This window comes from Paramisgurnus dabryanus, chromosome 16, assembly GCF_030506205.2.
Source record: "Paramisgurnus dabryanus chromosome 16, PD_genome_1.1, whole genome shotgun sequence".
In the NCBI taxonomy this organism is placed as follows: Eukaryota; Metazoa; Chordata; class Actinopteri; order Cypriniformes; family Cobitidae; genus Paramisgurnus; species Paramisgurnus dabryanus.
In genome coordinates, this window is record NC_133352.1 from 26,361,516 (window position 1) to 26,385,077 (window position 23,562).

Sequence of the window (23,562 nt, forward strand, 5' to 3'; positions counted from 1 at the left end):
GGAATATAACATTTAAACCACTTTTATTTAGTGGTATTTTATTGCAATACTACATTTTTAGTAAAAAGTATTATTAAAGTTTTAAATAACCTCATGGTTATAAAGCATTTACATTTCAGTAAATGCTTTATTATAAAGCAACTCACAATATCTGCAAGGAGTGGTGAAAAGTCTATTTTTCAACAATGTGAAAAGACAAAACTGTGACCCTGTGAAATTTCTGAACAGGACTCTAAATCCACTGCTCATCTTCAGACTTCACAGGAGACAATGCTTAATGTTTAAACATGAGACAAATATATGCATGCGGTGTGAAGGTCTGTTATGTGGCTGTTTTTTTTTTTTTTTTTAAATATCTACAGCTTCCATACACTGAAAAAAAATAAAGACTGGATTTACTTAAAAATATAGTGCATAATTTTTGCATCCATCCAAGCAATTCCTTAAAATTTCAAGTAAAACTTACTTAAAAAAGTGGATGCAAAAATTATTATGTGAGTCTTTATTTAAAATGTTCCTGAAAATTACACTTGACATTTTCTTGCAGGAAAACTGATAAAAAAGACTGGCTTTAGGAAACTTTTTATAGTATTTTAGTTGCTGATTTATTTAGGTAACAGATTGCCATATCAATTGTACACAAAATACTCCTACATTTAATATTAAATAAAAATGTTTACAATAAATAAATAAATTGTACTTAATAATAATTTCTAAAGTTAAGTGCATTTTTGGCAGTCAAATAAATAAATACAATGGTCACTGGGCTTTTGGACTGAATCAGAGATGGGCGGTATTAATGCTTTACCCCTGGGACCGAGACTCTTAAGTTCACATTAAATGTGTGCCAAAGGCAGAGCACTTCATCCATGACTGCTTATGTCATTTACTACTAACCAGACATAACAGTTTACATTACTTAAGCAGTCTGCCATCGTGTTAGCAATGGAGATTATTTTTCGCCAAAATGAAACAATTAAATGAAGATGAAGTCACACAGTTTTTGGATACCGGTTTCTTGTATGCATCACCGCCACCGGCGTTTTCCAACTCCTCTAAACTAAACAACACAGGACTCGATCTTCTTGACCTGTCTCGCGCTGTCCCCCTCGGCTTGGCTTTGGGAGCTTTCATCATCTTCGCCGTGGCTGGAAACATTTTAGTGATACTGTCGGTGGTGTGCAACAGGCACTTGAGAACGCCAACCAATTATTTCATAGTTAACCTTGCGATCGCCGACCTGCTCCTGGGCACCACCGTGTTACCCGTATCAGCCACCCTGGAGATTTTAGATTACTGGGTTTTTGGAAGATTTTTCTGTGATGTCTGGGCAGTTGTTGATGTGTTGTGCTGCACCGCATCTATCATGAGCTTGTGCGTAATCTCCATTGACCGCTATATCGGGGTGAGCCATCCGTTGCAGTATCCAAATATTGTTACGGGGCGCAGAGCCATCCTGGCTTTGCTCGGGGTTTGGATCCTTTCCCTGGTTATATCCATCGGACCTCTTTTGGGATGGAAGCAGCCTCCGTCACCGGACCATACGGTGTGCGTAATAAACGAGGAACCCTTTTACGCACTGTTCTCGTCACTTGGTTCCTTCTATATTCCATTAATTGTTATTCTAGTCATGTACTGTCGTGTTTACGTAGTAGCCAAAAGGACAACGAGAAACTTGGAAGCCGGTGTGAAGACAGAAACGATGAATTCGGGTGAAATATCGCTAAGGATTCACAGGGGATCGCAGGACATCGGTTGCGCAGCCAGGGGTCGCGCGCATCAGCCGAGGAACTCTCTGACCGTCAAACTTTTCAAGTTTTCGCGGGAGAAGAAAGCTGCTAAAACCTTGGGGGTCGTGGTTGGCATGTTTACTCTGTGCTGGTTACCATTTTTCCTCACTTTACCAATTGGTAAGTCTTTATTACGCACAACGAGTAATTTTTGCACCCACAGCGGCAAAAATTGATGCATCAGGCCAGGGTATCAACATAAGTGGCGTATGTTACAAAGTGCACAAATACTTAATTTTTAAGGTATTTATTAAAATTAATTTGGCAAAAAGGCAAACCAGAGCATTTAAAAGGAATCTGGGTTTATTCAAATATACAAAAAAAAAAAAAAAAAACACAGAAATACAAAAAGCTCACAGGTAATATGGCATACATTGACTGGATTTTTATCTGCTATTTATGTCTGATCCTCTTTTGTGTTACTATTTTGTTGTCATGGCTTTAAAATGATTGCATATGTTGTGTATAATTTTTGGCCAAGTATCCTTAAATTCTAAAAGCTGCATGCTTCTCCAAACACACCAATGGATTAAATGCAATACAGAATAAAGAGCAAAGTGGTCAATTGTTTAAAACTGACATGACATTTGGCCACAACTGTGTGTGTGCACTTATATTGTTATAATGTTTGGGACCATTACAATATTTGTGGCAATTATTTGAGCAGTATTAAAAACAACTTGATTCAAAAACTTAAAATGTAATCGACCCAACATTTTTTTATGAATAAACCATATTAAGAATGTCCAAACTTGCCACAATTACAATATGACTTGTTTAAAAAAAAAATTAAAAACCAACTTACAAAACTGTGGCTAGAAAAGCAACAATGTATATACGCATTTGACTCAAAACCTAATAGTAAAATAAACAGCTTTATTTACAACTGTCCCATGTGGCAACTATCACCACTTTTCTCACACAGTATGCAACCACGTCATAAACTAAAACTGTAAATCTAGTGCTAGAAGTTACATTTATACAATATGAAGTTTATTTAAATAAATTCGGGAGAAGCATAGTCATGTAATCCAACCAGCGCAAAGAGGTCTCCATATAGCCATCCATCACCTCTGTCCAGTGACAGTTTATCGCAGCTTCCATTCTCCACCCCATAGCGTCACACTCAGCTACTATATCTATCCCAGTTAAGGAGGGGGTTCGGGGGGCTCAGATCCCTTCCCTCGGACAGTACGCCAAATATGCTTTATCATCATATTTGATTACATGTTAATGCAAACTCGTGATACATTCTTCAAAATCGTAATTCTCAAAAGAAAAAGTGGTGAGAAACCACTACAGTGATGTGTCCCATAAGTCTTCAGCTGCTAAAAGTCTGTGGTCAGTGGGAAGCCTGCAGACTTGGGGTTAAGAGAAGAGTAAATCTTTTGGCACTTTATTTCTTTCTCCTTCTCATGGGGCCTCCAGTGTGGGGTCCGCTGCATCAGCCGCTAGACTTACACAGCCGGGAGTATGAGAAAGAAACCCTGGACCACAGCCATACAGACTCAAAGGGAGGTTTTATTAATGAATTAGCATACTAGTCATTCCTATCCCAGACAGGGTTATCTGAAAAGGGCAGATGGCTTGGTCCCTAATTAGGCAACAGTGGATTTCTTTTATATATTAGAAACAAAAACTTACAGTAGCATGTTTAGACAGTTCCTTAAGCAATGAGTTATTGTGGCTTTCGAGGTCAGGTTGAATTTATTACAATACAATTATTCAGTTCTGTTTAACAAGTTGAGTTCGAAAATGTGTGTGCTTATGAAGAATAGTATGTGTAGTCATATATTGAAACAAAATGGTGTGAATTAATACGTAGAGGAGTTTAAACATTTATGTTGAAACTTTTCTACTCGTTTGGCATGCTTTTGATTAATATTGTAGATGTGGAAAAATGTTTAAGTAATTTTTAACAAGCTGATATGAATCTGCAATATCTTGGACTGGTACAAGTTGACACACTTTTTGAAGCTACCTACACACCTAAAGAAGACCATCATTTTGACTCACATTACTGAGGAAACGGACACATGAGATAAACTTGCTAACAATGCATGTGTCTTGTTACATAAATCCTTGATAGGCTTCCAAACATGTCAACTATACAATGGAGTAAAATTTAGTAAGATACACAAACATAGACTAGTTGGGAAAACAGGATGCAAGAATGTAGACAGTATATCTAAAACGTCTGCTTCCTTTTGAAATCAAGAAGAGTTCAAGTTAAGGAAGTGTCTGTTAAGAGAGGTAACCTGAGTGAGACCTGTTTGCATTAACATCTATTTAAAGGGATAGTTCACCCAAATCCTGTCATTGTTTACTCACTCTTGTGTTTTTACAAACCTGTCAATTTCTTTGTTCTGATGTCCACAAAGAAAGATATTTTGATGAATATTTGAAACCAAACCAATCTTGGGCCCCATTCACCTCCATAGTAGGAAAAAGTGATGACAGAATTTTCATTTTGGGGTGAACTATCCCTTTTAAGGTCTATTTATGTGTGCTGTTAGAATCTATGCCTTCTGATAGATCTTTGTCACTTGTTTTGTCCTTTGGCCTTTCACTCATAAATTCAGTTTTTGGCCAATTCTCATGGTTCCCATGGTAGGCCTACTTTGAATGTAGCAAGTCCATGCAATAGGGCTGCAGCACTGATTTGTCTCCCGGATAAGAGATCCCAGTCTACAGAAAATCTACAGGCATAGATCCAGGAAATTTAATAAACAGGGGGGTAAAATCAAACACGGCACTTTTATAACAAATCTTCCCTATTTTTTGTTAGAAAGAGAAATGGAAACATTTTAAGCGCTTGGCAGAAATAGGCCTGTAACATAGATAACGCTAATACCATGGTTACCAAAGAAATTGCTCTAGTGGTTATTTTAAGACATTTGACAGGTCGGGTGTGCATCCAGGGCTGGAGTGGGACTCATTTTCAGCCCTGGAGTTTCATGCCTTAGACCGGCCCAATTTAGTTCACACCTTACTATATTAAAATAATATAATTCAATCCTCAGTAGCCTACATAAGTCTGCAATAGTGCACTGTTCTCTGCAGCTTTGCAATTCATTGTATTTTTTAAATACATCAGTCCAAATAAAGTAGCCTGACCAATTATGATTTTTGCCATAATCGTGCAGCCCTACCATAAGTTTTTTAAATATTATTCAATTAAACTTATTCAAAAAAGGGAACAAATGTGTTATATATTCTATATTTGCCTATTTTTCTGTTTTTAAAGAATGGTGGGTCTTGAGATTACCTTTTGGGTTGAAACAAATTGGAAACCCGCAATATACAATACACAAGCAAGATTTATTAAGTATGCAGGGAAAACAGATGGAAAAATAAAAATCCTTATTACACGGCTCTCTGGAATGCTTGATTCTGATTGGTCAGTTGAGACATTTGCAGGTTCGTTCTTTTCAAATAATAACCGCTCCAAAGTAATAACGCATAGCCGGTACTACTTGTACGAGTAAAATCGCTCCGTGCCAATAAAGATCAATAAAGATTACTGTTTGGCGCCATCTTGTGACAAACACTGGACAACCACGACAAGACACAGACAGCTTACTGAGACTGAACTTGTCAAAATAGAGCATGACAGCTACGAAGCCAACACACAAAAAATACAGAATGGGCATTAAAACTTCTCAAAGACTGGCTAAAAGAGAAACAATGGAGACAAGTATGAAGCAGAGGATCTTAATAAGGTATTACGATCATTTTATGCATCTGTGCAAAGTTTCGCGGAAGGATAAAAATGTTAATTTAAAACAAATATGCCAATAAAATATTTCAAATTCATATTCATGTCCGTTTTTTTTCTTATGTGACAAGTAGCCGTGTAATAAGCTGGATAATATAGAGGCAGCCGGTAGTTATCGGGAAATAAGCCCCTTCAGTGTGATACAAGACCCTCCGCTTCGTGTCGGGTCCTGATCACACTGCACTCTACATTATCCCTTACTTATCTTAATTTGTTAGTACTTAGATCACGTGTATTGCCAAATAAGATAGGCCTGCCTTGTGTCAATAAAAGCACAAATATATAATGGACTTTCAAAATTTTGTTTTACTTGAAGTTGAGTAAACATCATATTCATCTGAAATGTACTTTTTTTCTGAAAAAAATTAATGTATAAGTTTAGCATGAAATAGATTTTGTTACTCTTGCAATAGACAATGAATAATGACTATTCATAGACGATTCATTGTTACATCTCTGACTTTTTTACATCTAGATTTTTTTTTATACGATTTGTAGATCTTTTTCCTTTTAGAGGCCGTTCGTATCAAGTTGCGCTGAAGTTTATTTTACATCTACGCATGTGATATATAAATCAGAAATATAAAGGCGTCTTTTAAATATACTAGCTGCCAGTAACTTACTGTAGATTTTACATTTATGTTATTTACTTGCAACAGTTTGTTCAAAGTTAAAGTGCATTGACGCGATTACGCGTAGAAGTAGTAGTTGCTAAACTGAACTCTGGAACAAATACCTCGTTGAAAATACTAATCTCAGTCTAATCTCAAACTTCCAAGGGGACCTCAAGATGACTTTAAATTACATAAAAATGACAAAAGCCTTTTAATAAGCTTAAACAACAAAAACAAAATAGATTTTTTTTAAACAAATAGAAATTTTTCTAGGCATGCCAAGAATATTTTATTGTGATTGAGGGGCCTTTAAATATTTTTCTAGACAACGGGGGCCTTGAAATCATAAAGGTTTTATCGATACACCGTCCTAACCAAGCGTTGCTGCCACCTGCAGGATGCTAAAGCAAATAACATGAATTCGTTAATGATGACTAAAGCAATAGGCCTGCCAGCAGAGGGCACCATCAGTCACAAGATATCATGAATGGTACCATGACAATCTTAACAAGGTAGATATCCAAAAATTAGATCGACCATCTGAGATTAAAATTAAATGCAAAGTGTGCAAATTTCTGTTTTTCTGCTATCTAAATTTGACTCCGTATTTAACAACACATGACTCTGGGAGAGATACAAGGCTCTCTTTCCAAACTAAACACTAAAATACCAAAACCATAATTTATTTAAAAACAAAAAATACATGACAAATTGAACCACAATGGGATTTGTTTAGTTTAGTTTATGACCTTGCTGTACTTTTTCTTTGCAGTCTCATTCGACGTCAGCCTCCGACCCCCTGAGACCATCTTCAAAATCATTTTCTGGCTCGGTTACTTCAACAGCTGCCTGAACCCCATCATCTATCCCTGCTACAGCCGGGAGTTCAAGAACGCTTTCGGCCTCATCCTGAAATGCAGATGTCACCGCAGGAGGCGACCGGGTTGGAAAGCGTATAACTACCAGGGCTCGCACATCAGCTCCCTTTATTCACGCCAAGACTCGAAGGACTCTGTGAACTACGGCAGTTACCTAAATGGCAGCCAGAGGACCCTGTCTTCTGCCAGCCCGAGCCCCAGCTACCACTCCAAAGGTCTGTCACATTTCCAGGAGGACGGACCTAGATACGCCCGGAGCAGGACACCTTCTGTTTTATCCGAGAGTATTTTGGATCATCATCTTGCGCCTGTGGAAGAAGTCCCCAGCCTGTTTTTAGGCCTTCCAGATCATGGTATTGTAGATGGCCCTCAAATGCAGGAAATTATTAAGGATATGGACTGTGAAGGTGGTTTTTCACCCTGAAGATTACTTTTGCTTTAAAGGGGACATATCATGAAAATCAGACTTTTTCATGTTTAAGGGCTATAATTGGGTCCCCGGTGCTTCTATCAACCTATAAAATGTGAAGAACAACCAAGTAACTTAGTTTTGGTAAACCACTGTCTGCAAGCATGTAAAAATAGGTAATTGAAATTTGGCTCCCCTTGTGATGTCAGAAGGGGATAATACCGCCCCTTAATCTGCACTATCCAACCACTGCACTGTCATTTAGTGCAGAGATCAGCTCATTTGCATTTTAAAGGACACACCCAAAATCGCACATATTTGCTCACACCAACAAAGTGGCAATTTAAACATGTTATAATAAATTATCTATTATATTTTGAGCTAGAACCTCATATATGTACTTAGGGGACACCAGATATTTATTTTACATCTTTAAAAACAGTCTTGTGAAATGTCCCCTTTAATGACACCACCTCTTCAAAAAACCGGACGTGTCATCAAACTGCTACGCACAATTTCAGTTTTGTCTGTCAGGTTGTAGGGACAGCATTTGTGTGATGTTAATTAAAAACGAAGTGCCTTTGCATAGAATGTATTTTCTTTACACTGTGAAAGTTTTTTGTGTGAATACACTGATATTCTGTAAGCACAACATTAAAGCAATTTTGCTTATTTTATCATTCATTTGCCTCACTTTAATATTGATTTTCAAATACTACTCTTTCTTGTTATGTACACTGGTTAAGCATACAATAAAACCTAATATTGTTATTATAAAATGTATTAGATTTCACCTCACAGAAGGCAAAATTACTTAGAAAGGCTGATCATACAGATAATAAAATGATTTTATGAGTGAAGGGAATGAAAGGTTTAGTTTCTGTATGAATGAGACACCTCTTGATTTATATTGAGAATTTTAGAGATTTATTTTATCAATAATGTATTTTTTAGCAGTTATTCACTAGCTATAGACAACGCACTGTACATTTTATTTACAGTCAGTTTTATAAGCACCCATTTTCAAGAGAGGAGTTTTTGTGTTTTTACTACTCAACAAATCTCCTTAGGAAAGGTGAAGACCAGAGATAATTAGTTAATTCTGCCTTGAACACTACACATGAGGCATGTTGATCAAGGCTGCAAAAATAAACTTCTATACAACATTTGAAAAGAAAAAAAAATCTAACTTCTCTTAACATTCTTAAGCAGAAATACAAAAGTTGTGTGATTACAAAATTCACTTTACCGCCATGTCCAAATAAATCAAACACTAAATCTAAAGCGGGAACAAATGGACTGAATAAAAAATAAATAATTTAACGTAAGATTTAGTAACTATTACTAAACATATAAAGGTAAACAAACTATGAAACAAAAACATTCATATACTGAATTAAATGCACACCTCTATGCCCATCTCACCAGCAAAAGATCCATTAATACACTCACATTTAAAAAACAAACATGGCTCTGTATTTACACTGTACAAATACAATATTTCTCTGATCGAAATATACCCTCCATCCAGAAATTTAAAGGCTTACAATTTTCTTTTTTTCAACTAGTCAAAAAGCCTCTTGCGATGAAGATATGGACTTGATATAGATTCAGACTTTTGTTGCAGCAACTGAAAAAAATGAATGATAATAATAACTGTTAGTTCTTTAAATAAAATAAAATAAAATAATAAAAAATATGAATCAAGAGACCAACTGTGCTTTAAAAGGGCTCCTTAAACAACAAACTTATTCTTCGTGGTTGAACCACTTTTCGTGGCTGTGTCTGCATGTGATTGGTATCCAATGATAACCTTTGCTGGCACACCTAGTCTTTCCTTATACACACGCCTGCAAATAAAAATAATTGCAGATTTACAGATATGTTCAATACATTAGCCTTATAACCACAAAACATTTTTAAGGAGTTTTTGTAACCAAACCACTGATTTTGACAAGTATTTATTTTCCCTACTATGGATGTCAATAAGGCTTCTGAATGGTTTGGTTACAAACATTGCTCAAAATATCTTCCTTTGTGTTTAGGTAAAAAAAATCAATTTATACAGCTTTGCAACAACAGGAGGGTGAGTAAATGACAGAATTTAAATTTTTCGGTAAATTACCCCTATATCCTGGATGTTCTTTTGTTGGTGTTCTTTCTTCAAAATGATTTTTCTTACCCTATATGTACAACAGCATCTTTGTTCTCATAGTCTGTCGTCCATATTGATATTTTGTCTCCTTTTGTTCGCACATTGACGACGGCACCGCAGACATCATCACTGTGGTCGTCAAATCCTTCTCCCACAAGGCACAGAAGCTGAAAAACAAAGGCAGAATTGAGAGAGACGTTAAAGCCTTTACATTTACACCAGACGCAAATGAAGCTAATAAATCATGCCATTTGCACGTAGTTGGGCGCTTGAACATTTTGAGTTAACTAGCTTAATTCGTGTATGAAATTCAGGTCATATACATGTGAAATTTAGACACATATTTGCCGGCTTTTGCTAGCTTATAGTCACAATATGTGTATATATATAGCTCATATTGAGTAAAGAGCATTGTTTTGACCTCCTTACTCACTTTCTTCCAAGCAAGATCCTTTTAATTCCGGTTTCTATAGAAGTATGAAGATATGACGCACAATTCCGGGTGTCTACATAGAGCGAACAATGATTTTGTCCTCCATTGTTGTTTTGTATTTTTCAGTATGTGCACTTTTTACAGTGCATCATAAATGTGTTAGCATTTAACCTAGCCCCATTCATTCCTTAGGATCCAAACAAGGATGAATTTAGAAGACACCAAACACTTCCATGTTTTCCTTTCTTAAAGACTGTTGAATATGGTGGCACAAAATAAAAGTAGCACATTTCTAAGCAGATAAAAATGAGAACTATACTGTATGGTGGAAGAGCTCTTAGTTTGCAGCACTTCAAACTCGACGTGCAAAATTTATTACAATAATTGACGGAGTTCTCATTTTTTATCCGCTTAAAAATTTAACACATTTTGTGCCACCATACTTACTCGTGTAACTACTCATGTAACAGTCTTTAAATAGGGAAAACATGGAAGTGTTTGGTGGCTTCTAAATTCATCCCTGTTTGGATCCTAAGGAATGAATGGGGCTAGGCTAAATGCTAAAACATTCACAACGCTCTGCACAAAGATTAAGTTCACGCATTGAATAAAGATTCGTATGAATTAATTTGTCTAAGTTGAGGTAAGAACATAGTAAAATATTGACTGTTATCCTTTAACGCTTCATTCCCATTTGGTGTGAATGCTAGGGTGGCAATTTGTGCCAGTTCTGCCGGACACATCCGAAACAGGATTTCAGGTGCGTTCTCCGGAAGTCACGTTGCTCGACCACATACGTCATCGAGGTCCAGAAAGGTTCTCACCTTTCAGTTAAAATACATTAGAAAATGAAGATTTATTTCTTTTAAGACATACAATCATTGTAGTTTCATTCTTACTTTGAAATGTAACTATGGAACGATATTCCGGACAATATTAAAAAGGAATTGCAAATTGTATTTGCAATTGCGTTTCCTACTTGTGGGTGTAAAAACTGTGACTTAATTCAAACGCAAATGCAAACTGTTTGCATTTCCGTTTACGCGAACGTACAGTATATGCCAAATTTCAAATATAAAATCATAGTCCATTTGCAATTGAATTTCCTATGTCTTTCGAGTTATGACCCTGCCATATTTCAATCTCAATTGCAATTCATCATTTGCTATTTCACTTCCTCTAGCGTCGCGTACTGATCTTGCCAAAACTCAAATGAAATCGCAATCCTCTTTGCATTTGCGTTTCCAATGTCCGTACTTAAACTTGTCAATCACAGTGTTGGGGGTGGGGTTATATTATAGGGCGTGTTTGGAAGCGACGTCACTCACAGTCGACCACGCTTCACTGTGCTTAAAAGGCCACAAGGGGGAGCAAAAGAAAAGCTAAAATGATAACGCAGAAAAATGTTCATACATTAAATTATATATTACCTCAGTTATATTTCATCAATTAATCAAATAAGCTTAAGCACTGTTTATTCACTTGCATAAACTTGCATTAACTTGCTAGTAAAGAAAGATGCCATTTTAAAGCATTTTAATAAAAAAAGAGCTCATGCTGTGTTAATCAGATGTGATAAGAGCTAGTGAAGTATCAAGTAAATGTGGGTACATTACTTTAATTCATGCTAATAACATTTTATTTTAATAGTGATTGGTTATGGAAGGACGGGGATGACTGGCTTAATGCGTTTTAACAGAGAACAAAAAACACCCGCTTCTTGCGTTCTCCTTCAATAAATATTCTTTCTTCAGGGTTCTAGAGCATCAGTCCACATAGATCTCTCACCCTCTCCAGAAAGATCGCATTTGCAGCTTTTATCCTGTTTCCCCACGACGATTAATGACGAGAAACATCTCATGCTGAACCTGACCCTTACGAAAATTAACCATGGTTTTACTACATTTAAAAAACATGGTTTTCAAAAATCATAGTTGAACCATGGTTTTGCTGATAGTAAACAATAAACCAAAAACCATGGTTACTACACTTTTACCACAATAAACCATGGTTAATTTTCGTAAGGGGAACTTTGGGACCGCTCGTCTTCCGACTCGCTGTCACTCGTTGCTGACTCCGTTGAGCCACCGACCACTCTTTGTTTTGTCAGACAGATTAACATTTTTATATTGTTTTACTAAAAATACCAAGGTTACAAAATATTTGTTAACCTTTTGAAGAAATTTAGGTTATATGATATTTTGATACATAATAGACTGCCTTAATTTTATAATACATTTAGTCAATAAGTCAGCTAAATGTTCATATATTATTTTTCTGATCGAAATATAATTTAGCATACTTCATTGACTGATTTATAAAATAATACCTTTTCTAATAAAACACAAGTGTTTAAAATAATGCACTTATGATACACTTCTAATAATACACTTATAGCGTTTGACATGAGATATTGTCAAAACATTCTGCCATATTATTACTGACAAAAACAATTGAAGGTCAATAATCAATTAATGAAGATGCGTTCATTTAATTCATAAAACTCACACTTTTGAAACGGTGCTTATCTGGTTAATAATTGCTGCAATATAACTGAGGTAATATATAATTTAATGTATAAAAAATTTTCTGCGTTATCATTTTAGCTTTTCTTGTGCTCCCCCCTGTGGCAATTTAAGTGCAGTGAGGCGTGGTCGACTGTGAGTGACGTCGCTTCCAAACACGCCCTATAATATAACCCCACCCCAACACTGTGATTGACAAGTTTAAGTACGGACATTGGAAACGCAAATGCAAAGAGGATTGCGATTTCATTTGAGTTTTGGCAAGATCAGTACGCGACGCTAGAGGAAGTGAAATAGCAAATGATGAATTGCAATTGAGATTGAAATATGGCAGGGTCATAACTCGAAAGACATAGGAAATTCAATTGCAAATGGACTTTGATTTTACATTTGAAATTTGGCATATATTGTACGTTCGCGTAAACGGAAATGCAAACAGTTTGCATTTGCGTTTGAATTAAGTCACAGTTTTTACACCCACAAGTAGGTAAAGCAATCGCTAATACAATTTGCAATTCCTTTTTAATATTGTCCGGAATATCATTCCATATGTAACGGTTGCTTTTCTGAAATTGAACCTGAAATATTAAACCTTGATGACGTATGCGGTCGACCAACGCGACTTCCGGAGAACGCACACAAAATTCTGTTCAGGGCGTGTCCGACGGAACTGGCACAAATGGCCACCCTAGTGAACACACCTTCAGGATCTACAAACAATCCATATCAACTATCAAGCTAATGCAGCACAACTTGAGATTTTGTACACACCGTCTCCAACCAGAAGCGGTCCAGGTCGGCTCTGCGCTGCTGTTTGGAAAGGGTGATCAGCCAGCGGCCTCCCCGTTTATTCCTTTCATCCTCCCACATAGGCTCAATGCCATCCTGCTCCAAAACAGTAAACAGATCGGAGTGGCATGACAAACAACACTCTGCACGGATGAAGTATCAAAGAAAAACAAAATTGATCACAGAGGAGTCCAGATTGTAAACTATGTGACAACCTATGTTTAATCAAAAAGTGGATTATTACAAACCACTTACTAAGATTTAAACTCTAACTACCTTACCTTGAAAAGAGAGTAGTCACATCCTGACATTAAGTTACTTGATAATTGGATGTGATTGTATAGCCTGGGAACAGAAGATCAAAACTTGTTTTAAGATCACAGTTCTATTGTGAGGGGTTTGTGATTCATGAGTATACAGTGTGGAGATGCAGCAACTGGTTTTTGAGTAAACTTTTCTCTTGTAAACACTTACGCCCAGAAGTCTTCCACCGTGTCAAACTTTGAGATGAGACGAAGATTTGCTTGCCATGTTTTGCTTTTGTCATTTTTAAAGAACCAAAGTGCCCATCTGCAAAAAAAACAACAAAATCCAAATAAATTTAACATGCTGCTTGCTGCCATTGCTCCACTTTCTTATTCAAATAGACAAGACCTAGGTGGCTTTACCTATTTTGCAGAGGATGCTTGATGTAATCTTCAAGACTCACAATCTCTTGCCTATTTTCGTCGTTTTTGTCTTCTTCTGTACTCAATGGATTTGTTGAATTTTCCTATGTAGTAAAGAGAAAGTAAAATATACTTTTAATCAAACAGCTAATTTGTGACACTGAGTAAGCAATGCATTTAATAGAAAAGTCTTATTAAAAACTTTTTAAAGTTTATAAACAATATCCACACCCTGCAAATAAATAATTCCTAAGGAATTTATCTGCTCATTCATATATTTATATACATATATATAGTATTCCATAGTATTAACAAAAGTGAATACTACAATTGATAGAACTGTAGAAGTAATATATTTACTATATTATGGTTCAGAAACACTAGTATCTTGAAAAGTACTATAGTAACTAGTACTAAAGTATACTACAGTGCTTTTTCATGTGGGTTGTTTTCATTAAGATTTGACCAAACATACTATTTTTTTTTTTGTTGATCTTGACCTTTGGTTAAAACGAGCAACTTTTATTCATTTTGGGCAACATTTCAAGTGACACATCAGCAAACCATGAGTCTAAATTTTAAAAAGTGACACATCAGCAAACCATGAGTCTAAATGTTAGAGAGAGAGATCGCTTAACAGCATGGTCTGACTCTCAGATCAGACGTAAAATAAGTTCACTTTATCCACCCCAAATCACAAGACATTTAACAGTTTACCGTCATCCATTTAACACATATGAACGACAAGAGAGTGATATAAACACATGAGCTCATTTGACTGTCTGCTGTGAGACACATCATTACACCTCAATATATTTACTCGTCTTAGCCTCCTCACCAGCCCCGAATACAATAAAACATGTTTAACATTCACTTCTGTCACCAATGCCAGTGAAAACAGTCATAATGATGTTTGTAAGATCACTTATATTGACTCACCGGTTCAGCAGTCGCCATCTTCTAAAATTGTGAAGGGTCTTTCCCGAGTGTGATAACACATTTGATTGGCTGAACCCATTTGAGTGAATGAGCACACAGCGCAACCTAAAGGTTACTGAGAGAACTGCACTTCCACCATCGGAGATTCCCACTATGTTCAACTTAATGCGGTTCTGGGCAGGCTAACCTATGACATCAAATACCGCGAGAGTGAACATTATTCGAAAAGCAAGCAGTTGGTCTCGCGGTACTTTGACGTCAGACAACTTGGTCTGCGCAGCGTTGCATTAATTCGAGAACACCTAAAATTTTATTTTTATAATAATATTTGTTGTATATGTATATACATTAACACGTAAACATCTTTTACTTAAATGCATAACTACCATATAAGTGACAATAGGCAAGCTTAATGGGGGAAATTATTTTTTTTTAATCATAAATCTACTGTTGACAATAAATTTAATTAAGTTGTATTTGTTAACATTATTTAATGGTATTAGCTAACATGAACTAACAAAAAGCAATACTTTTACAGCATTTACTAATCTTAGTTCATGTTATTTTCCCCCGTTTGCTAATATTTTTTTTTAATTAACATTATTAACTGTTAACATTAGTTAATGCACCATGAACTAAAATGAATAATTGTATTGGCAGTAACAAGGATTAATAAATGTTGAAAACCAGTATTGTTTTTTGTAAGTTCATGTTAGGTAAAAACATTTACTAATGTCAACCAAAATTTAGGAAGATCTTTTTCTTGTAAATGCTACGGTTCTATTTGATTTGTGTTGATCTCCTAGTTATCCTTTAAGTTTAAAGTATGTGTCTAATGAAATGATTTCAAAATGAGCTATGTGTACATTTATAAATGTTAAATTCACTGTGAGGCATGACATTTCATTAATTTTGTCTTAGAATGACAATAAAGCTCACTTTAACTTGATAATGGTCCTATTTATTATAATTGTTGCAGTGGAAATAGCATTGCACTCAGTCACTGACAATACATTTTATTAGGGCTGTCAAAAGATTTATTGCGATTAATCGCATACAAAATAAAAGTTTTTTGCATAATTTGGGTGTGCACTGTGTGTAATTATTATATATATATATATATATATATATATTTATATAAATAAACACACATTAATGTTTGTATTTAAGAAACATTTACATGTATATTTATATTGATATATTTTATATTATAAATATAAAAAATATTTTTTTCTTAAATTCATACATAATATATATACATAATATATACACACACATATATATTATGCAAACACAAACTTTTATTTTGTATGTGATAAATCGCGATTAATCTTTTGACAGCCCTACATTTTATAATCATAAAGAAAAAAGCGAGGACAGTTTGTTTTGTAATCACATTTATTCGGTGTGTAACTGGAACTCAACTGGAACTGTACTATCAATACCAAAACAAATGTCAACACAACAGTCACTATTGTAAGTACCAAGATAAAGTTTTTAAATGTTTAGTGTCTGTTTCAGACACTTGGTAGAACAAGCAACATAAGGATCATGTTTATGACTCAAAACTGCAGGACAGCTCGGATACTGTGGGAGACAAATAGGATAGAGGTTTGCATGAGGTTTCTAAAACTGTATATCAAAAATTAATGCACAAAAAACAAGCATTTACCTCTTTCCAGCATGCATCAGATCAAAGGCCTCATTGATTTTGGTAAAGGGCAAAGTGTGAGTAACAAACTCATCCACCATTAGCTTCTTGCTCATGTAGTCACTGACCAGTTTAGGAACACTTTCCACACTCTTCCAGCCTGAAAGTCAAAAATAATTGCCTAATGTATCAGAAAAGGCATTTGCACTGTAGGGCAAAATCTAAAAGCTATGTTTTGAATACAAGTGGTGTGCTTCAAAACCTAGATTTTACACTCAAGTGGCACAAAAATTTTGTATTGTACAATGTAAACAAAATGGCCAAATGTCAAAACGTGACTTATTCAAATTATTAATATTTTTATAAACTGTATTGGCCAGATTAGTCAGTATATATCATATATTAATGTGTCATAGGCTAAAAAATACATCAACTGGTAGAGCATGGCACTTACAATTCAGGGAACAAGTGCACAAATACAAAAAATACTAGCAATAATAAATGCAAATAGAAAAACTGATACCTTTGGGATCTACAAGGCAGCAGAAACTATTTTGTCCTCCATTTATGGCAGTGAACAACCAGATGAATGTGTTGTTTCTCATTAAAAAATGAAATGAAAAATACACCTACCACCAAAGGCTGTGCCTTTCCATGTACGCCCTGTGACCAACTGGAAAGGGCGGGTGGAGATTTCTTGACCTGCCCCTGCCACACCAATGATAACACTGGTTCCCCAGCCTTTGTGACATGCTTCAAGAGCGGCCCTCTGAAATCCAAGAGAAAAATTCAAGCTGTAATAAATAACAAGCTAGTTATGCGGTTAAAAGACACACTATTTTGTGTCACCATGGCTCATGGTGCCTACCATTATTCCAACATTCCCGATGCATTCAAAGGAGTAGTCAACTCCACCATCTGTGATCTCCACCAGCACTTCCTGAATTGGCTTGCTGTGGTCCTTTGGGTTCACAAACTCAGTGGCTCCAAACTTCTTTGCAACCTCAAACTTGTCTGGGTTAATATCAATGCCAATAATCCTGGTGGCACCTAGTGACTTGCAGCCCATAATGACAGCAAGCCCCACTGCTCCCAAACCGAATACAGCGCAGGTGGAACCGGCCTCAACCTGCTCGGGTGTATACAAGTCAACTAACCATGAGACATTTTAAAGCAGCATACAGAGGAAATTACCAAGGTGTTTAAAGCAAAGATGCAGCAACAAGACCTTGGCAGTATTGAGCGCAGCTCCATATCCAGTGGAGATTCCACAACCCAGGAGGCACACTTTATCCATGGGAGCATTGTCATCTACTTTGGCCAGAGAGATGTCGGCCACTACGGTGTACTCAGAAAAGGTGCTGGTGCCCATGAAGTGAAAGATCTGCTTGCCTTTACAAGTGAATCTGGAGGTCTTATCGGGCATCAGACCCTGACCCTGGGTCACCCTTAGTAAATCACAATATTTATATACATTTATATCTCTCATGAAGGATAAAATGGATATGAAAAATACAGCTAAATGAATGCATAAGTACCTGATCTTCTGGCACAGGTTGGTTTTGGGATTTTTACAAAACTTGCACTCCTCACACTGGGGCACATACAGTGGAATTACAACATCACCTTTATAAAAAATAAACAAGCTTGATTCCCAATATGCACATTTTGTCTTGCACAAGAGCTACATATATCCAGTTGTCTTTTGACTTGCCTGGTTTGAATTTGGTGACCCCTTCTCCAACACTCTCAACTGTGCCTGCCCCCTCATGACCCAGAATGACAGGAAACAAGCCCTCTGGGTCACTTCCACTCAGGGTGTATGCATCAGTGTGACACACACCTGTAGCATGGATCTAAAACAAACATGCAACCACATTTAAGACCGTTACTAACCACAATGCATTGTTTTGTGCAAATTATTTTAAATCTCAATTATTTTATAAAAACTTCACTACACAGTCCTCCATAAACACGCTTGAGACAAGACAGCAAGGTCAAACCTGAACCTCAGTTCACCTGCCAAATGTAAATCTGTCACAAAACCTGTTACCTTGGCAGGTGCAACCGGGCATATCACATTTTATCTCACTTTAGGTCTCTTGAACATTTCAAAAACAAGAATTTTATAGGAAACCAAAGATAAGTAGGATGCAAAATGAAACATAAGTGAAGATTTGACTCCTCAAGTGATCTGTGCATACCACGTAATCTTTTGCATCTGCGAAGAGGTACAATGTTCAGACTAATGGTTTACCTTAATTCTAACTTCATGGGCATTGGGTGGAGCTACCTCCACCTCCTCAATGGAAAGAGGCTTACCAGCCTCCCAAGCCACAGCTGCCTTGCATTTGATTACCTGAAGATGAATTGAATAGCAGTAAGTTCATTTATACTTTTTTTACGAGTTGCTTTATTAATAAAAGTAACTTTATTTCACCGGAAGTGAAGAAAATACAAGTAATTTATCTGGTCGTCTGTATGCAGATGCATTGATTCAACCATATTTATGTTCAGTTAGACTCCATGCAAATTCGTAACAGTTGTCTATGTAACGTTACATCAAATCTGTCCCAACATATTGTGTTGAATTTCTGATTCTGTTGCATGCTGTCTGAAATCTATGCTAATGGTAATCGAAAGAAAAAAGATATGGTGAACCTATTTCTGGTTATCTATGCATGCGCTGGTTCAAAATACAGTAAATAATTGCAATGAAAGCAGGTCAAAGTAGCACAATGGATCCTTGTATGCCTAAATCTGGACTCCTGTCATATACAAGTGCGCTACGACTTTTTGATTGAAATGGAATGCAAGCTTTTACTCGACGTTTGTATAAATAATGCAAAACTACGCACATTAAACGCACAATAACTTGAACTATTATTGCTTGTTTAAACCATGAGGGAAAATTTCGTCTGACAACTTACTTTCCCAGTTGTGTCCATGCTTCTCTTCCACCGCGGCAGAAAGAAGGGGTGTGGCAAACTGAAGAACTCTTCCTTCAGCCAATCAGAGACGTGGAACAGGCACGCATGTACAAAGTCCGTGTTTTTTCTCAGCGGTGGTCTGCGAGGTTGTCTGTCATTGGTTCATTACTCAACGATTGCATGGATGAAATGATACCGAATCGAAAAACAGTTTTCGTTGAGATTGTAGATGTGTGTCTCTCAATAAATTAGCAAACACTTAACACAATCTCTTAAACTTGTACAGCTGCTGATAAAAATACATTTCTTTATCTTTCTTAATATTGCACATATCTAGAATGCTTTACAAAACTAAGAATGCATCATCCAATTAATAAGATATGTACAAAACAATTTACACTTTGATAAAAGCAGATTCACTCATCATTTTCTTTACAAAGAAACATGTCAATACAAGTAAACAGAGATATAAGGTACTCAAGTATTTTTACTTTAAAGTACATTTTTCAATTATCTGTACATTATCAGCTTTTCCCTTTTACTCCACTACATTTCACGTTGAATTTTATTTAATACTTATTAACATTGTTATTTACATTACAAAAATTACCTTTTAAGTATGTAAAAGTTTTATGTGAGTATTAATAAGTACTACATTGTATTGTACGTAAATATTAAAGGTAAGAAAAAAAACATTGCACTTTTGATAAGTAGTGGAGTGAAAAGTACAATATTATCTATCAGAATTTAATAAAGTAAAAGTTTGGTAAAGAAAAAGTAGATACTTTAGTTAGTAAAATTACTACTTTACACCTATGCCAGAAAATAAATCAGAGCAGTATGACAACACATTCTTAAAGGGATAGTTCACTTTAAAATGAAAATTCTGTTATCATTTACTCATCCTCATGTTGTTCTAAACCTGTTTGAATTTCTTTTTTCTGATGAACACAAAAGAAGATATTTTGAGAAATGATGGTAAACACACAGCAGTAAGTGACCATAGACTTCCATAGTAGGAATAAAAAAAATATGATGGAATTTCATGGGTACCGTCAACTGTGTGCTTACCATCATTTATCAAAATATTTTCTTAGTCATTTATCACAATACTTCCAAAATATTTTTTTACTGCTGTTTGTTTACCATCATTTCTCAACTTCTTTTGTGTTCATCAGAAAAAAAGAAATTCATACAAGTTTAAAACAACATGAGGATGAGTAAATGATGACAAAATTTTCATTTTTAAGTGAACTATCCCTTTAACTTACCCAACAAGTTTACAAAGTTAAATTAAAACAAAGGCAGAAGTGTATGTATACCACAGATTTTATTTTGCAAGTCCATGGTAACGGAGTAGAACTATAGTTCATTTCAATGACAAAAATGATGAGATCCAGTACAACCAGCAATAAAAGGTTTAACATTATTGATTTCAGAGGCACTGGCTTCTTTCTGCACTTTTCCACAATACATAATATAACCTTGATGCTAAACAGGTTGGTACTGATTTAACTTCCAGTCCAACAAGTCAAGTTTGTGGGAGACACATGCCATCTTGTACACAGACACGTGCAACTTAAAACATCAGCCCTATCAAATACAACAAATAAAAATTCAACTGCTGAAAAAACTACATATGGTACAAAAGAAGTAAAAAAGTTCAGCTGTACAAGAGAGGCATCAAGTAACAGTCTAAAGACTGTATTTGTCCCAAAAGCTGCTTCTGCCTTCTCCCCAGAAGTTTCTTTTTTCTGCAGATGATAATACAAGATAGCATATCCACATAGACCTTCATCATCGTCCACCTGCAAAGAAAGCAGTAAAATGCTTTATTAAATTTCTGCTAAAATACTATGAATGAATAACCTCTCTACTTTCAACAACGTAATCTCACCTCTAAATCCACGTCCACCACCTCCACCTCTACCTCCTCTGAATCCTCCACCGCCACCACCACCTCCACGTCCACCAAAGCCACCTCCTCGACCACCAAAGCCTCCTCCTCCTCGACCACCAAACCCTCCTCCCCGACCTCCGCGAAATCCACCTGCAAGCACATTACTCACTTTAGAATATTCCTTTAGATGTTAATTCTACATGAATTAATGATTATCTTACTTAAGATAATTATTAAACTGAATATCCAGCTTTGTATGCTGTTACGAGATCACAAACTGAGCATGGTCTTACCTCCTCTCCCACCTCTTCCTCCTCTGCCTCCACGAGGAGGCCCTTTCTCACCTGGAGGCCTGGGGAGAAATCTCTGGAGGGGTAGCAGCTTCATGGGGTCAATGTAGAACTGAAAAATATAAATAAATATGATTTGACATTATGATTTCTGCACAGTTCTGAACAGTACACAATACTAGTCACAACAACAATGAAAAAGCAAGACAGCGTGATGCCTTTATAGCTCAAAACAATTCAAAAGTAATAGTTAAAAAACAGCAAAAGCTGTTACCTTATACAACAACTATGTACCAATTAAAAAAGTGACAAGATGACAAAAAATCCTTAAAAAGCATGGCACAACAGGGTTTTATGTAAAAGAGCTTACCTTCTGTAACTTCTTGAAGGAGGATGCCTTCATATTTTCAGAAAGTTTGACAGAAAAATACTGATGGAATTATTTAAGGACATTAATTTTACATATTTGAAAACATTTTTGGATTGACAGCACTGTTCAAAGACCACCTGCAGTAACAATAAAGGATACAAAATCACGAAGCTGACCAAAGATCTCATCCACTTTTCCAATCTGTTCTTTGTTTTCCAGATAAACAGGAGCGTTGAAATAGGGAACTTTGTTTTCCTCCGTCACACATTTACAGACAATTTCGTCCTCACAAGGGTGCATGAACTCTCCTAAGGCTATTAGAATGAAGTGTATTGATAAACTCAAATGCTTGTATACTACACATGCATGCATAACGTGTAAGTTAGTTTTTACTCACAATGTTCAAAGCAAAACCTTGAATATAAGCACACAAGAAATAAAGCAACTTTACCGACAACGTGTTCCGGTGGTCCATAGTCTTGTTGTCTGTTAAATCCACCTCTGCCTCCAAATCCGCCACCTCTACCGCCTCCAAATCCACCACCCCGACCACCTCCAAATCCGCCTCCCCGACCACCGCCTCTATTAAAACCACCGCCACGACCCCCTCGACCACCACCCCCGCGGAATGACATGGTAAAGACCTGTGAAACATATGATTGAAACACGTTAAGAAAATCACAGGATAAGACGACAAAGGCAACTCTTGAGCTCACTAAACCAAACCAAACCAAACCAAACCAAACCAAACCAAACAAACACAACAGAAAACGATTGTATTTCCAGGTCTAGTGCCAATGTTTTAGAGAATTTACACGAACTACTTCTTATCATGATCATAAACTTTTAGTAGGAATGCTTACGTTACATAGGTTAACCATAGAGTTCAGTTCACAACACATAGCAATTCCTCGTGCAGAAGTCAAATATATAATAACAGATATCAGATAAATGTTATTAAAATATATCATTTATAATATTCCAGTTAGTTTTATAATAGTCAAAATACCTTTAAAGATGATCGGTTAGGTTTCTATGAAAGTCCACGCTGTTGACTCTGTAAACACATGTGCCAGACTATCTGCCGTAAATCTGACTACCGGTTTACAGACTGTCGTAAAAACGGAAGTAATGACCATAGATATGGTAATGACCATGTTTGGACGCTAGAGGCGTACGTGTCAAGGAAAAGCACAGATGTTTTATTTTCTTTGGCATAAAGGACAAAACACTTACACTTACGTAAGGTAGAAGTACAGTACAGTTTATCATAAAACAATTTATTTAAAATTAACTGCTGTCAAAAGGTAAATTAAGAAGGTATATGAATAAAAAATATATACAAATGAAATCTAATGTAATAAAACACAGCATCAGCTTAAATCTAACAATGAAATCAGTATTAAATCACATGTCTCATATATATGTTTGCCTTTGTTTTAT

The 23,562-nt window shown here is 36.0% G+C and overlaps 4 protein-coding genes across 5 annotated transcripts; 1 reads left to right on the top strand and 3 right to left on the bottom strand.

The window, feature by feature from the left end:
• Positions 1-685: 685 nt before the first annotated feature.
• On the top strand, positions 686-8,153 carry adra1bb (adrenoceptor alpha 1Bb). The gene is made up of 2 exons (XM_065273543.2): positions 686-1,910; positions 6,955-8,153. The coding sequence occupies exons 1-2, from the start codon at positions 968-970 to the stop codon at positions 7,482-7,484; spliced, it is 1,473 nt and encodes a 490-aa protein (XP_065129615.2). The 5' UTR covers positions 686-967; the 3' UTR covers positions 7,485-8,153.
• Positions 8,154-8,389: 236 nt separating this feature from the next.
• Positions 8,390-15,067, bottom strand: eif4ea (eukaryotic translation initiation factor 4ea). Of its 2 annotated transcripts, XM_065273564.2 has the most exons (8): positions 14,979-15,067; positions 14,040-14,143; positions 13,846-13,941; positions 13,653-13,716; positions 13,354-13,467; positions 9,652-9,791; positions 9,186-9,319; positions 8,391-9,099 (listed from the first exon to the last, which is right to left on the bottom strand). In XM_065273564.2, the coding sequence occupies exons 1-7, from the start codon at positions 14,994-14,996 to the stop codon at positions 9,205-9,207; spliced, it is 651 nt and encodes a 216-aa protein (XP_065129636.1). In that variant the 5' UTR covers positions 14,997-15,067; the 3' UTR covers positions 8,391-9,099; positions 9,186-9,204. The 2 variants fall into 2 exon arrangements, with proteins under 2 accessions (XP_065129629.1, XP_065129636.1); XM_065273557.2 differs by having other exon boundaries at positions 8,390-9,319.
• A 1,291-nt stretch (positions 15,068-16,358) lies between these two features.
• adh5 (alcohol dehydrogenase 5) lies at positions 16,359-19,708 on the bottom strand. The gene is made up of 9 exons (XM_065273575.2): positions 19,560-19,708; positions 18,887-18,988; positions 18,344-18,485; positions 18,168-18,255; positions 17,858-18,077; positions 17,498-17,758; positions 17,263-17,398; positions 16,651-16,789; positions 16,359-16,565 (listed from the first exon to the last, which is right to left on the bottom strand). The coding sequence occupies exons 1-9, from the start codon at positions 19,575-19,577 to the stop codon at positions 16,541-16,543; spliced, it is 1,131 nt and encodes a 376-aa protein (XP_065129647.2). The 5' UTR covers positions 19,578-19,708; the 3' UTR covers positions 16,359-16,540.
• A 1,162-nt stretch (positions 19,709-20,870) lies between these two features.
• gar1 (GAR1 homolog, ribonucleoprotein) lies at positions 20,871-23,224 on the bottom strand. Its single transcript, XM_065273588.2, has 7 exons — positions 23,129-23,224; positions 22,571-22,763; positions 22,279-22,433; positions 22,120-22,179; positions 21,753-21,861; positions 21,457-21,609; positions 20,871-21,367 (listed from the first exon to the last, which is right to left on the bottom strand). The coding sequence occupies exons 2-7, from the start codon at positions 22,752-22,754 to the stop codon at positions 21,357-21,359; spliced, it is 672 nt and encodes a 223-aa protein (XP_065129660.2). The 5' UTR covers positions 22,755-22,763; positions 23,129-23,224; the 3' UTR covers positions 20,871-21,356.
• Between the last annotated feature and the right edge of the window lie 338 nt (positions 23,225-23,562).